Source organism: Sciurus vulgaris (assembly GCF_902686455.1).
Source record: "Sciurus vulgaris genome assembly, chromosome: 3".
Taxonomy (NCBI): domain Eukaryota; kingdom Metazoa; phylum Chordata; class Mammalia; order Rodentia; family Sciuridae; genus Sciurus; species Sciurus vulgaris.
Window position 1 is genome coordinate 4491906 of NC_136463.1, and position 13915 is coordinate 4505820.

At 58.5% G+C, this 13915-nt stretch overlaps 1 protein-coding gene across 3 annotated transcripts in view; it reads right to left on the bottom strand.

Moving 5' to 3' along the window:
* Positions 1–9843: 9843 nt before the first annotated feature.
* The window catches only part of SEC14L1 (SEC14 like lipid binding 1), a 45949-nt gene continuing 41877 nt past the window's right edge, over positions 9844–13915 (bottom strand). For all 3 annotated transcript variants that reach the window (XM_079134181.1, XM_079134180.1, XM_079134179.1), the window contains 4 exons: positions 13478–13729; positions 12546–12724; positions 12121–12222; positions 9844–10374 (listed from right to left, as the gene is read on the bottom strand). In XM_079134181.1, coding sequence (XP_078990307.1) covers positions 10359–10374; positions 12121–12222; positions 12546–12724; positions 13478–13729 — 549 coding nt within the window. In that variant the 3' untranslated portion in view covers positions 9844–10358. The remainder of the gene's footprint in view (positions 10375–12120; positions 12223–12545; positions 12725–13477; positions 13730–13915) is intronic.

Consider the following 13915-nt stretch of genomic DNA (forward strand, 5'->3'; position numbering starts at 1 on the left):
CAGTGGGGCAACCAGACGTGCGTCCACGTGTGTGCGTTAGGAACCACAGCCCATAAGCAGAGGCCATGCTCAGCACGGCCTGTGGGAGGACGTGGAATGTGCTGGGCCGAGGGCTGAGTTCCTGGGTGCATGGAGGAGGGAGAGAAGCCACCGAATCTCGCCACGGGCCTGGGCACTCAGCACCTGCAGGGGCTCGGTGTGGGCTGCAGGGCAGGGGAGCAGGAGGCGGGGAGGGCAACTGCCCATCCGCGGGGGATGCCCAGGCCCAGGGCTCCTCCTGGGAAGGACGTGGAATGGGCTCTGGTGATCCTCAAGGTGGCCAGCCCACCTGGAGGAAGCCCCTGTGCTGGGCCTGCAGGGTCCACGTGGCTGCACGTGGAGTGGGCTTTGGGCTGCTCTCCATCCCACAGCCTATCCAGGACGCAAAACCACCTGCACCTAGCCGCGGGACCAGGAGGTAGAACACCTGCTCACTTTCTGCTCCTCCACCGGACTCTCCCTCTAAGACGGAGCAGCCCACGAGCTGTGGAGAGCTAGAGCAGCGGGCAGCCTGAAGGATACCCGGGGGGCTGGCATCAGGCATGGGGGCGCCTCAGGGGCCCCAGCTGCATGGCCAGAGCACAGCCTCATGGGGCTTCAGAGGGGTAAGAGTCCCAAGGCCATGCAACCTGGTCACTGGCAGAGCTGAAGAAGAAGCTTTGCTGCCCCACGGCGGCTCCTGGCAGGGAAAGTGTTCACACTGGGGCTGCCTGCACCTTGGTCTGCAGGCGTCAGCCAGGCTGGCAGTGATCTGCAGTCAGAGGCCAGGACTGGACCCTGACCTGGGGCCCTGGGAGGAGCCGGGAGGAGATAAGTGCCCCATCTGGCTCTTCGGATGCGCCCTGAGGGGAGGCGGGGGAGGGATGAAAATAGAACCAACGGGCTGCTCGTTTGCATGCAATTTCCCTCTGATTTGCATATTTCTTGCCAGAGTCGCTCACTGTAGAATTACAAAATCAAATGCATGAGCGAATTCATGTACCCTTCCTAGTACCGACAAACAATCCTTAGGGTTATTTATGACCCCGCCGCCCACACATGCGCACAGGCACATGCCTCCCCCTTCTCTCCAGAACTCCCAAACAAATGTGTGCATGCTTTTAAAAAAATTCCCCAGCACGTCACCTCATTTATTAAGTGAAAATCAGGAAGTAATCACAAGAGAAATCTGGCATTGCGAGAGGCTCTTACTGGGGATTCTTTTCAACAGCGTGTTTTAAAAGCCGGCGTGGCGTGCTGGGTGGACTTGTCTGTTTGCTTTGCCAGAACATGTTAGGCAGAGGGGGTCAAAGCGTAGGTCCCCGTTGATGATAATGGCCAGGATGACGCCACATGAAGCTCAGCAAAGCAGCTACCCTGAACCCTGGTGTCATCTGGACACAAGCCCCTGGCACCTGCCTCCCATGTCCATGCTCCCAACTCTGAAGGCTATGTTCTCTGCTCCGCCTGGGCACAGACCACCCGTTTTGGGGGAAGCCACCCAGATCATGCCAATTTAATGCAGAGTCGGGTGGGAGAGAGTCTATGCCCAACACGCTCTTGGGGAACACTTCCGCTGGGGCCTGTACTTAAACATGCACAGTTCTTTGTACAGCCAAGGGGATTTTTAAAAAAATTTTTTAGGTGTTGATGGACCTTTATTTTATTTATTTATATGCGGTGCTGAAAATCAAACCCAGTGCCTGACACATGCTGGGCAAGCGCTCTACCACTGAGCCACAGCCCAGTCCATGTAGAGCCAAGGAGGATAATGTCCACCCTGTCTGAGCTTTTGCCACCACAGGGACGTCTACAGGAGAATGTGACTTTGAGTGGATTTGAGCTGCACCTTTCATTTAAATCATGCACATGGAATTTCCTGCTGCATTTGCAAAGGGCGCCCAGAGCCAGAAGCCAAGTCCCAGGTGCCATGCCCTCACTTGTTACTGTGGGCAAATGTCCTAACCTCTTGGGGCCTCAGTTTCTTCTTCCTAGTCACAGGGCACTGGACTACAGCAGGGATTCTCAGCTGGGCAATTATGCCCCCCAGGGGAAATGGAGCACTGTCTGGAGGTTGGTTGTCACAAGGGTACTACGGGTATCTAGTGGGTAGAGGCCAGAGATGCTGCTAAGCCTCCTACTGTGCACAGGATGCCCCCCAGCCCCCCGGGAGAGATCCTGCCCACCCAGCCAGCCAGCAATGCTGAGGCTGAGGCACCTTGGGGCGGGCAAACTCCGCCACTCAAGTCAACAGCACGGTGGCCAGCATAGCTGCTGGAGGACCACAGCCAACCCTCAATACGTGGGACTTGGAGATGGCTCACTGCCAAGTTCACCACCGTCCCTCCCAGGGAAATCCAGTGGCATTCCAATGGGATAGCTTCAGATGCCTCCTGCTGGGGAGGCTGGAGAAGGAGCGAGGAGCTGCTGGTCCGAGCACAGGACACTTGGAGTGATAGAAGGTGGCAGCAGGGGCTCCCCAAAGCATCCTAGACGCCCCCTCTCGCCTCGTCCTTCACCTCCTTTATTTTCCTATTAGCCCCAGCCAGCTGGGTCACTTGAGGACAGGTCATGCCCTGCACATGCTGTGATGCCCTTCAGCTGAGGAATGTCCACTATGCATTTCAAGAAGCCACTGTTCCTTGTTTTCCTTTTAATAAAAACCTGATTGCCTCTTTCAGCCCTGACGTGGGAACCAGACCCCGCACAGGAAACACCCACCAACTCCAGAGGCCCAGGGACAGCCAGAACCTCTGCTCAGGGGGCCAAGCTGGTGTCCCGGAAGAAAATATTGGCAACGCGCTCCCCATTTTTCTCTAGTTTGCATTTCTCTTCAGCTTTCTCTTGTGATTTTCCAAACCGCACAGTTCTTGGGAGGCACACTGAAGTGTTTAAAAATGAGACAATAAAAATAAATCACTTGTCCTCGGAGGACAGCCGGCTGCCTGTTGGGCGGCATGTCTCAGCTGACTGGAGGCTGACACGGGATGCTGGCGGCAGGGCCTGCAGGCACCTGGAGCCTTGGCCTGTGGACTCAGCCTTGGAAAAGGCTGGGTCATGTCCACACAGACCCCATCTGGGGACCAGAACCACCTCCACTGGTGTCAGCTGAGGGGTTGCAGGGAGCAGCTGGCGTCCTTGGCATCAGCGCTGTGACGTGTCCCTGTAAGAGCTCAACTCTGAGTCATCTAATTGTGCACAGGGGACTGTCCAGCTGGCCCTGGCCCTCCCCCCTCTCCTTCCACACCCTTCCCACCCAGGCCCAGCATCAGGCCCTAAGCGATTTTTCAGCGGGGTGTAAGAACTGGAAACTAGCAACGCCACTCAGCTGCAGAACCCAGGGAATTATTTAGGACTAATTAGGAGCTCTACCTCACTCCTCATGCAAAACTCAAAGTCACATGCGCTGCATATTTACATGTAGGAAAGTAAATTCATTAGCCAGGAACAGTGGCACACGCCTGTAATCCCAGCGGCTTGAGAGGCTGAGGCTGGAGGCTCATGAGTTCAAAGCCAGCCTCGGCAACCTAGGAAAGCCCTAAGCAACTCAGCGGAAACACTGTCTCTAAATAAAACATGGAAAAGGGCTGGGGTGTGGCTCAGTGGTAGAGAGCCCTTGCCTAGCATGTGTGATGCCCTGGGCTCAATCCCCAGTACTGCAAAAAACTAAAATTAAAAAACTTTTAAATTCAATTCAAAATAGGCACAACACTTCCTTATCTGCAGCCTGATTCGGTGACTTCATTTTGGTTTTGCTGTTGAAAAAAAATAAAATAAATAAACAAAGGTGACATCATTAGTAAATAAACAGCGGTCCTCGGGATCCAGTTTGTAGAGACCCTTTGCGGGAGGCTCTGGAGCCCTGGTCTTGGTTACCTCTGACCTTGCTGCACGTCACCAGCGTCTGAGCCACTGCCACGCTGCTCATCTCTCCAGAGAGCCCGACATGGGCTCTGTCTGGGGACTGCAAAATCGGATTCCGCAGTGATGGAGGAAATATCGGCAGGTGTCGGCATCCACATTAAAACAGGTCCTGTCCTTGTTCCTTCCTGCAAGATTCAGGCTTGCTCTGCGTTGCTTCCCAGAGTCTTCTACGCCCTGCACCCTCGTGGGGGTCAGCAGTGCTCTTACCCCAGGCCCACTGCAGACCCCAGGCTGTCAGCTCCTGGCTCCTCCACTCCCCACATCTTGAAAAGGCCACAGGCAAGAAGCTGAGAGCCCGTGCTGCCTCAGCGATGCCCAGCGGAGCTCTGGAGCTGGACACTGGACCTCAGGCCAAGTACCCCCTTGTCCTACAGTGGGCATCCAGGCCACCCCTGCAGGAACCCCTGGGATCAATAAACCAGCTCAGACCATAACCCATCCGTCCACAGATGGTGACACGGCCCTGCCGCAGCTACCCCGGAATGCTCCTACCGCTCTAGCTCTCTGCTCCTGGGTCGCCTGTCTTGCCCTGGCCTTGGGCCTCATGGCCCCTGATTGCTTCTGTGAAGTCATTCACCATGTCTAGGGCTGTCAGCAGCTTCCTACCCCGCACACCAAGCCCCCAGGCTGGGCCGCAGGCCCTCCGTCCATGGCCATGTCCACTACATTCTTTTGGATTCCCTGGCTGGTCCTCTCTCCCAGGCCCCCGCAGCTTGCCACACACCCTGCCGTGCTGGCCTTTCCTCACCACGTGTGCTCACAGCTTTATCCACACTTCCCTCTAACGACCACCCTCAACTGGGGCTCACCCACTCTCCAAGCCTCCCATCTGATCTGCAGCCCACCGAGGGAGGAATTCAATGCAGAAGCCCCACCTGGATCCTGCAGGGCCAGGTCGCCATGGAGACCTGTCTCTCCTTCCAGAGTCCTGGCTGGCACCTCTGCCCCTACACTCTCCCCAGCTCAGGAAGGCAGAGCGCCAGGTCCCAGGGCCAGTCCAGGTGGCCCCCTTGGTTCCTGCTTGGGCCAGCAGCAAAGGACTGCTGAGTCCCAGGAAGGGAAGCAAGGCTCAGACAGCTCTGGGGGTGGCAGAGCGGCCGCAGGGGCGAGGGCCCTCCCCTGCACATCCTGTCTGGCCCAGCATGCAGGAGGACACACAGTCCCATCAGATGCATGCCCGGCCCGCACCCTGCTCCAGGGCAGGGGTGTGGGCTGTTTCCATTCCTGGTAAACACAGGATGAAGGGCAGGCTTTTGTTTAGAGCCTGAAGGAAAATGAACTCCAGCCTCAGCTTTGCCACCGTGGAAACGGGCTGAGGAGAATGGCCCAGAGGAACCCAAGGCCCAGTGTGGGCTGGTTGGGGCTGAGGCTCCAGGGGGAGGCCACAGGTCTTCCAGTTGAGGACGCCTTCCCCACCTGGCTGTACCCTGCCAGGCTCTGCAGCAGTCCTTCAGGAGGGTCTGGTCTGCTGGGTCCACGGTGAGGAAATCACCTGTGGCCAGCAGCCTGCTGTCAGCAGGTGCTGCAGTTTCCCCAGCTCAGTAACAGGCTGGGCCGGGAGGAAGCAGGTGCAGGTGGGGCTGAGTCCAGCGCGGCCAGCGGATGGCTCTGGGGAGCTGGCGGCCTGTGCCGTCCAGTCAACCTGGCTGCAGCCCCGGGCCCGCAGAGCCAGGCTGCAGGAGTGGCACCTGTCCTCTCCCCGAAGGAGCTTTCAGACCAGAATCGACACTTAGATGAGCTCGTCTCACAAATCTCACTGGGCTGCACCGAAGCATGTGGGGCACAGAGGGACACAAGGAGACAGCCACCCCACACCAAGTCATGTGGAAGAGCTTCTGCAGAGGCCCAGCCCTCCAGGCACAGGACGAGCAGAGGCGAAGGCCTGAAGGCTGGACAGGAGGCCAGGGCCTGGCCTCCAGTGGCTGCCTGCCACGGACGCTCAGCGGGCTCACATCCTCGCACAGATGTGGCCCTTCCAGGAAACGGAGACCAGCCCAGTCCCACTGGGCTCCCCAGGCCTTCAGCTCTTTCAGGAACACATCTATCCTGGCCTGGCTCATCTCCAAGCATCTGGGGTATGCCCCAGGACAGCCCAAGGGTGCGCCCAGCCTGGTAGGAGGTGGCGGTCCTGGGGAGGCCCGCCAGCCTGCCCTTAGCACCCTCTTGCACAGGCTGGCAGCAACTCCGGGCAGGGCAGACCCTGCCCATCCATTCTAACGCCCAGGGCAGCCTGGCCTTCCTGGAAACCCTCTTCTCATGCTCTGTCCCCAGCCCTCCAAGGGCGTGGAGCTTGTGTAGGAAGGACATTAAGGAGAGGCCCGAGGGGCCAGGTAGGCACGGAGGGGAGACCCACAGGGCAATGGCACTGGCCTTGTGAGAATGCAGTGACCCCTCTGCCAGCTCCAATGCCAGGACAGGTCAGGATGGCCCGACACCCTCCAGCCCCCAGCCCCTTCCGACCACACCACAGGGCCCCTGTCAAAGGGCAAGGTCAACTCCATAAAGGTCTGCAGAGGCTCTTCCCACCAGCCTGCAGCCTTCGAGAAGCAGTCTGTCCTTGCGATCCTGAGTCTCTGATCGGGCTGGGGACTGCATGTCCCAACAAAGAGCAAGTACTGGTGGCCTTCAGGAGGAGGGCCCAGCAAAGGGCAGGAGTCCCCAGGAGCCTGAGCTGCTGGCTAGCTGCCACCCCGACAGTCGGGACCCCTCCTCTCCTACCGCCTTCCCTGCATTCCCCAGCTTCGGAAGGCGACCTGGGCGTAGACCCTCTCCAGGCCCGTGCAGGCCTGCGCTCCATGCCCATCCTGGTGGGCAGAGGTGGGCACAGACCCGGCTCCCTCACACCCATGCCCATGGCAGGAGGGGCATGCGGGGGGCCTTCCCGTCATGGAGAGACCTTTTCCTCATCTTTCCCCCAGATCTGAGTGTGGGGTGGGTGGAGGGAGGGCCTGGTTAGCCCCACGGGGCTCAGGATCACTTGTGCTGGCACAGCCAGTCAGCCCTCCCTTCCCCTCTGGGGACAGTTGTGGGGTGCTGGTCCTTCCTTCCCAGCCTTAGAAGCAGTACCACCTCCTCCTCGGGGTTCAGGATTGTTAGGGGTCCGTGAAATTGTTTTGGTTTCCCCTTAACCAGGTAATGGGTCCTGCTGGCGCGAGCGCCTCATGGATTGAGGCTGGGCCGCATGGTGTTCGTCACACACTCACGAAATGCGCTGGCTGAGGTGTTTGATGGGCGAAGGTGTCCAGCAAGGACAAGGACCCCGGAGTGCATGAGGTCAGACCTGGAGCGAGCCTGCAAGGCCAGGGCCTGCCACTACCCAGGGATTGCTGCGTGTCCTTCCTGGGCAGGCCCTGGACAGGGCAAAACCCCAAACAAAGCAGAATGTCCCAGCCTGCGAAGCCTGCCCTCCAAAGGAGGTGGTACGTGACGGACACAGGAGGCCAGCCTGGGGAGAGAAGGCTCCGGAAAGCCGGGGTGCTGCCCTCGCGGGCCCTCTCTCCCCGATACCCCCTGGCTCCCACCTGGCGCTCACCCCAGCCAGGGTTCTGCCTGGTCGTTTCCACGGGCTGTCGAGCTGCAGGGCAGCCTGGTGACGTGTTAGTATCATCCCCTGCAGTCACCTATGTCTCCTGCAGAGGGAGGAAACGCACCCAAGTTTTGCCTCAAGGTTCCAAGATCCCCTGGGGCGCCCCCCGGGGGGAGCCTCCAGCGCTCCTGTGAAGACACCTCCGGGTCGCGGTCCCTCTCGAGTGGCTCCTTCCGACCACCCAGCCTCGATTGTGGCTTGTCTCCAACGCCGTCACTTTCTAAGTCCATCTGTCTTTCCTCCCGATTTGTGAGGACCACCCTCTTGCTCTAGGCACCACCTGCTGGGTTTTGCTGTGTTCCTTCTAATTTGGTCTCAGATTCCTATATTTTGTTCACTTGTCTCATTTTTATTTTGCCAGCCCATTTCTGAGTTTTTCTGATTCTCATGTTTTCCACCTCTCGTGTAATTTTCTTCATGTCAGTTACTTCACTTTTTAAAATCCGGTCTTAATGCTGGGGATCACTGTTGGAGGTGTGCCCTCCCTGCCGGGTTATTCTGCGGCTTCTGGGCTTTGCGTGGGCTGACGTCCACAGCACTGGACGCGCGTTTTCACGTGTGCATTTCCAGGCTTTTGGAACACGGTGGGCTCGGGACGGCATCTGCAGCTCAGAGCTCCCTCTTCTGTATCTGTGGAGAGACCTGAACCCCTGGGTCTGCTTCCCAGGCGCTCCCCACCCTGTGCTCGGCCCCTCCTCAGTCTGTATTCCTGAGGGTGGGGGGCTTTTCCAGGAGGGAGTCCTGGCAGTTCAGTTTGGGGTCCTGCGGGGCCAGAGTGCTGCTCCTAGACCTGGCCACAGGACTGCTGTGCTGACTAGCATGGGGGCGCCAGGGAGTTGCTGGCTAGTCTCGTGGATGAGCGGACACAGGTGGTCAGACTCCCAGTGCTCAACCCCTGCTTCCTCCCCAATGCTGAGAACCTGCAGGTCACATGTATCTTAAGGTCTTGGGTTCCTGGGAACTCCTATCACCTAGCTTGGTCATAAATTGTGTCCACAGGATTTTTTTCTTGTGCAACATACAAGAAGGGTGGCTATTTTTGTCATTTTAAAGTGCACAACTTGGTCACCTACAGTTTTATGTCTTGCAGCCTCATGTGTGGCTGTGGAGATGTGGCCACCACCATCTTCCCAGAATCTGGCTTTCTGAGCCCTAACTCCAAAGCTGGTTTGGGCTGGTTTGTTTCACGGTGTGAATGAGAAGGGCTCCCCACCACGCGGGGACTGGAAGCCAGCTCCCCCGGGCTCCCAGCTTCCTAGGGAGCCGGCCCCCCATGGCTGCACCGCAGGACACGCTCTTTCAGGCGGCACTTTCTGAAGACGTGAAGAGACTGCAGGAAAGGAATGCGCAGACATGCTCACTTTCCACGTGGCTTCTGGCTCTCACCATGAGCACCTGACCACTAAGCCCAGGCTGGAGGAAGTAGGTCTGACTCTACAGCAGAGGAGCATGCAGAATTTCCCTAGAGCCCTTGGTCCCTCTGCAGGAGCCTGGCTGTCATTGGTGAGTGGCGTGAGTGCCACTCAGGCCAGGAAGTTGGCTACCTGTGGACACACCTGTCAGGATGAGCCAGGTCACCAGGCGGCAGCACACATCCCCTGTTGCCCACCTGCATGCTGGCCGGATGCCTCAGCTGTCCCCCAGGACAGACCCTAGCTCGGAGAGGGAGTGACCCCAGCCTCTGTGCCCTAGCAAGCTGCCATGGCGTTCCCAGGCTGCCCCCGCGCCCCGCAGGCTCTGCTGTCCCTGCAGATCCACCAATGGCAGGGCAGCTGGGGTGGGGCAGCCCAGGCCGCGGCAGGCCACACCTGCCTGTTCTATTTCTGGAGGCACCTGCTCGAGTGACCGTGACAGCTACGTCTGATCTGGCCAGATCAAGAAGGAACATGGCACATCTTCTTACAGATGCTAGGGGATCGCCAGCGCTGGCTTCCTCTTCACACCTTGCTCACAAGCGCTGGGTCAGCATCCTTCCCCCTACACACCGTCCCGCCGAGGCAAGCATTTCCCTGACCTCCAGAACACTGGTCCTCTGGCCTCAGAAGCCCTCTCCTTCGCTCAGCCTCTGCAGTCTCCTGTGAATTTCACACTCGGGGGAGACTCTGAAGCGGGTGCGGTGGGGCACGCGCAACCCCTTGGAAGCTGAGGCAGGAGGACCGCAGGTAGAGGCCAGCCTCAGCAACTCAGGGAGGTCCTGAGCACCTCAGTGACACTGTCTTTTGTGTCAAAATAAAAAACACAAAGTGCTGGCGGTGTAGCTCCCTGGGTTCAATCCCCAGTACCAAAAAAAAGAGAGAGAGAAAGACAATAAGACACTCTTTTCTTAAACAGTTCACATTTATTATTGATAACAATAAAAAAATCTTTTAAAGACTATCAGTATTGTATTACCAAGAGTGAGGTAATATGTTTACAAAACATTTAGGGAATTTCGATATGCAAATAATGAATTTAGGAAAGTGAATTAAGACACTAGTAATAGAAGGGAGAACCAAGAAAATCTTCAGGACTGTAAGAGGGAAAGGACAGCAGCATTTCAAGAGTGGCAGGGCACGAGCCGTCGAGAGACCCGCAGTCGCACAGGGAACCACGTGCCCGCATCCCCTCGCAAGAACAAGGTGGCCGCACTCTGAGGGCGCAGGCACTGGTGCCGACCCGTGCTGCTCTCATGTCTCAGAGACGCAGCCAGCTCTGGGGTGAAACAGGGCCACTGTGAACCAACTAAAAGGAACACGTCTTCAGTCTGGGGTGGGGGCATGGCTGCAATTCAATGCTCTAGAAACATCTCTGGGCACGTGTGGACTGGTGAGAAGCATTTTCTTGACAGCTGTCAGCAAAATCGCCATCTGAGACAGAGAGAGACAGAGAGAGAAAGAGAGAGAGAGAGAGAGAGACAGAGAGAGAGAAAGAGAGAGAGAGAGAGAGAGAGGGAGAGAGAAGGGACCACCCTCAGGTCCTTGTAACTTGGAGATGGGAAGCTCTGACTCCACACAGCGCTGGCCATCCCTGCCATGCTCTGGGATTGGGGCTTTGGTGCCAGGGAGCTTCCTTCACAGGGCAAGGGCAGTGGGGCCCAGGGGACAGCCCGCATGTGCCTCCAGGTGCACAGGTGCAGGAGCTGGAGGCGCCCACCTGGCCAGGAGCAGGGAAGCTCAGTCTCCCGGGCTCACCCGTCACTGCTCATGGGGTGCACACCCGGCCTCCACACAGCTCTCTGGTCACACGGCCACTCACTCAATGCCACGGGCTGACATCAAAACGTCACGATTCAGGACTTAGGTGCCCTTGGTGCACACAGTGAAGGCTGTGTGCATTTGGCACACATTTTAAAAGCCCCTGCCACACACAAAACACACGTCACACAGCCTTATCACGGAGATCAATCTACACAACTTCTGGACAGATTCACACCTGCTTTCCTCTTTAAAAACTGGGGGGAAAAATGGGAGCCTGCAAAACACAAAACATGCTTTGTAGCTGGATATCAAGAAGAAAACGTAAGAAGCAAACAGATCCCCTATTCCACTGGGCCCTGCGAGGGCTCCTTCGCTACTCAATGGAATGTCCAGCTGCCCGTCCACACCGTCACCTGCTGCCACCTGCACACACTGCACCTGCACATGCATCCAGTCTCCACTTACAAAGAGGTAGGGCTCCTACAAGCCCGGGCCCTCCTGAAGTGGCCGCGTGGGAGCCTGCGGGTGGCCAAAACTCTCACTGCCCACAGCCTTGAAACAGCAACGCAGCTGCTTCCAGAACACCCTCTAAGGAACGGTCGGAGCAGATGTGGCCGAGCACAGCGAGCTGCCAGAGCACGTGGGAGGGGTGGCACTGAGCACAGAACATCCTCCCCGCAGTGGAAGGACCAGCACCCAGAGGGAGAGGGGAGGGAGAGGGAGAGGGAAAGCACCCCCACCAAGTTCACAGACAGGAAAATTCTGCTCGAAAATATGGAAAGATTTGAGAAGGAGGAGAGGAAGCAATGTTTAATGATGGTGGCATTCTCCTGGAGTTGCTGGGCGCCCCTGAGCGCCCCTGCTGGACCTCCGGCCCCCTCAGGAACAAGCAGATGGGCCCTGGGACTAGGTGCTCCCAGGCTGCCCGAGTCCTCAGAGGAGGCTCCACCGACCATCTCGACTCACAGCGAGCACGAGGGCTGCGGTGCAGCGTGGGGAGAGCGGAGGCTTCTGCTCCCTGCGAGAGGTGGGTGCGTCTCTGCGGAGGCCACGGGAGTCACTCACTAGTGGACAAGGTGGAGCTTGTTGGAAAAATTTTTTGCATCAACATCTGAGACGAAGTCGACCTCTTAACGGGTACATAAGCTACTTTTCTTTCAGGAGCGCCCTTGTGCTCGGGCTTGACTTTGTGCACGCTGAGTACAGAATCTATGGCTATCGAGTCAGGGTCAGGGTCAGAGCCAAGACTACCTGTCGGCAGCTCTGGGATGGCGTGACTATGTCTGCCATCTGGAGAGCTAGCGCTACCTAGAGGGCGAGAGGAGTCTGCACAACGTCGCGTGGGCGGCCGCGCGCAGCGGCTGTCGAGGCGCGGCTGTCCCCTCTGCACGCTGGGCACGGGCTTCGTGGCACTACCTGGATATCATGGAGCTGGAGTGAGACTGGCTGGAGGTGGTGGTGGTGGCACTCAGCTGGGAAAAGCCACTGTGGCTGGACTCCAGGCTGGTCATCGAGCCTCTGCAGACAGACAGGGAGGGGAGGAGCTGCCCGCCTGCCCACACTGCCTGCCGGGCTTCCCACCCGCCCCGTCCTGTCCCCTCTGTGCCACGCCTACCCCGCTGGCACGTGTCCTACCCAGAGGACACGGCTCCCCACAGCCTACACATGGCTGACGTCATGCACTAAGCAAAGGCTGCTCTGTCCCGACGTTCCCCCACTGCAGCTGTACAGACTCGGAGTCGAGGAAGGGGCCCGACACTGCTCCCTGAGTAGCCCCGAGACCCACTGTCCCTGTTGCACACAGCCCAGATGGAGCCTCCTGCGTGGAGGGGAGTGCAGACCTGAAATCCTCGGACCCGATCACTTCTGTGTAGTACATCACTTTGCACTTGTGAGAGGAGACCTGCAGGGAGGCCAGCACGTCGTCCACCCGGGGCAGGCTGCTGGCTGCGCAGGCCGGCATGCTGTGGAACTTCCACTGCAGGATGTAGAAGCCTGGCCACCTGGTCACATGGGAGCCCTGGAACAAGGGTCGGGCTGAGGACTCCTCGCTGAGGCCCTGCCCCAAAATGGGTCCCACAAGGGCCCAAGGGGCAGTCTCCCAGCCTCATCAGAATTCAAAGTGGCTAGTGGCCACCTCGAGGGCAGGGAAGGACTAACACCATCCCCTGGAAGGGGTTCCACGACACCCTCCCACCTGCTGTCAGTCCTGCCCCGAGGCCTCCGACAGCAGCTGGGAAGGCCACAGGGACACACCTCCCAATGGTCACCCTGCAAATCAGGCCTCTACCACAGAAGGCCAGAGGCACCCGGAGGGCTGCCTCTACGAGAGGACGGCAGGAGGGTGAGCTGAGCTGTAGGGCATCCGGATGTGAACCAGCCTGCTTGGCAACAGGCCTGCCGCTCCCCAAGTGCTGCCCCTCTCGCCCCATCAACAGTTCCCCTCTGAGGACAAGTGCGACTTGTGGAGTGGCATCTGAGCATGTGTCACCTGAAGGCCAGCTGTGTGGGCACGAAACCTCCCTCCTTCCAGACTGACCCCTGTGCAGGCACTCCTGGGCAAGCCCGAAGGCACTGCGGCGAGTCCTGCTGTCAGAGCCCCTGCACAGGGCGAGCTCCTGGACCAACCTGGGTCCCATCGGGACTCCCGAGTCTCCCGACCAGAGAGACAAGCACGCCCTGCCCTCCACAAACAGCCACCGGGCTGGGGCAACGCAGAGACACACTGCGGAGAGGGCGGCCCCTGGGCAGCACCACGGACGTGTGACTTTACCTGTACGCTTTCTCCTTCTTTGCAAATCAGAGGTGACTCCACCATGCTGTAGTCGCGGCCCAGCTGCCAGACCTTGTCTATGAGCTGCACATTGTTCCCCCCCGGAGAAGTGATGCTGTGGGCCCCCAGGGAGTCCTTCTTGGGTGGCTGAGGCGACCTCTTGGAGTGGTAGATGTTAAAGACAATGTCGCCTTTGCACACGTCGAAGTCCCAAGTGATCACTGAAGAAGCATCCACGATCTGAATGAGAATCTGGAAAGACAGGCGGTCGTGACTCCATCCGCATGCACGAGGCCCTGCACTCGCTGCGACAGGAGCGGCCCCCAGGGGCCTTTGGGCCCAGAGGCGTGTGCTGGGGAGGGGTGGGATGGGCTGACTGGACGATGCTCCTCACCCAGGTCACTCAGCCTCCCGGGCCCACTCCCTCCGTCCCACCAT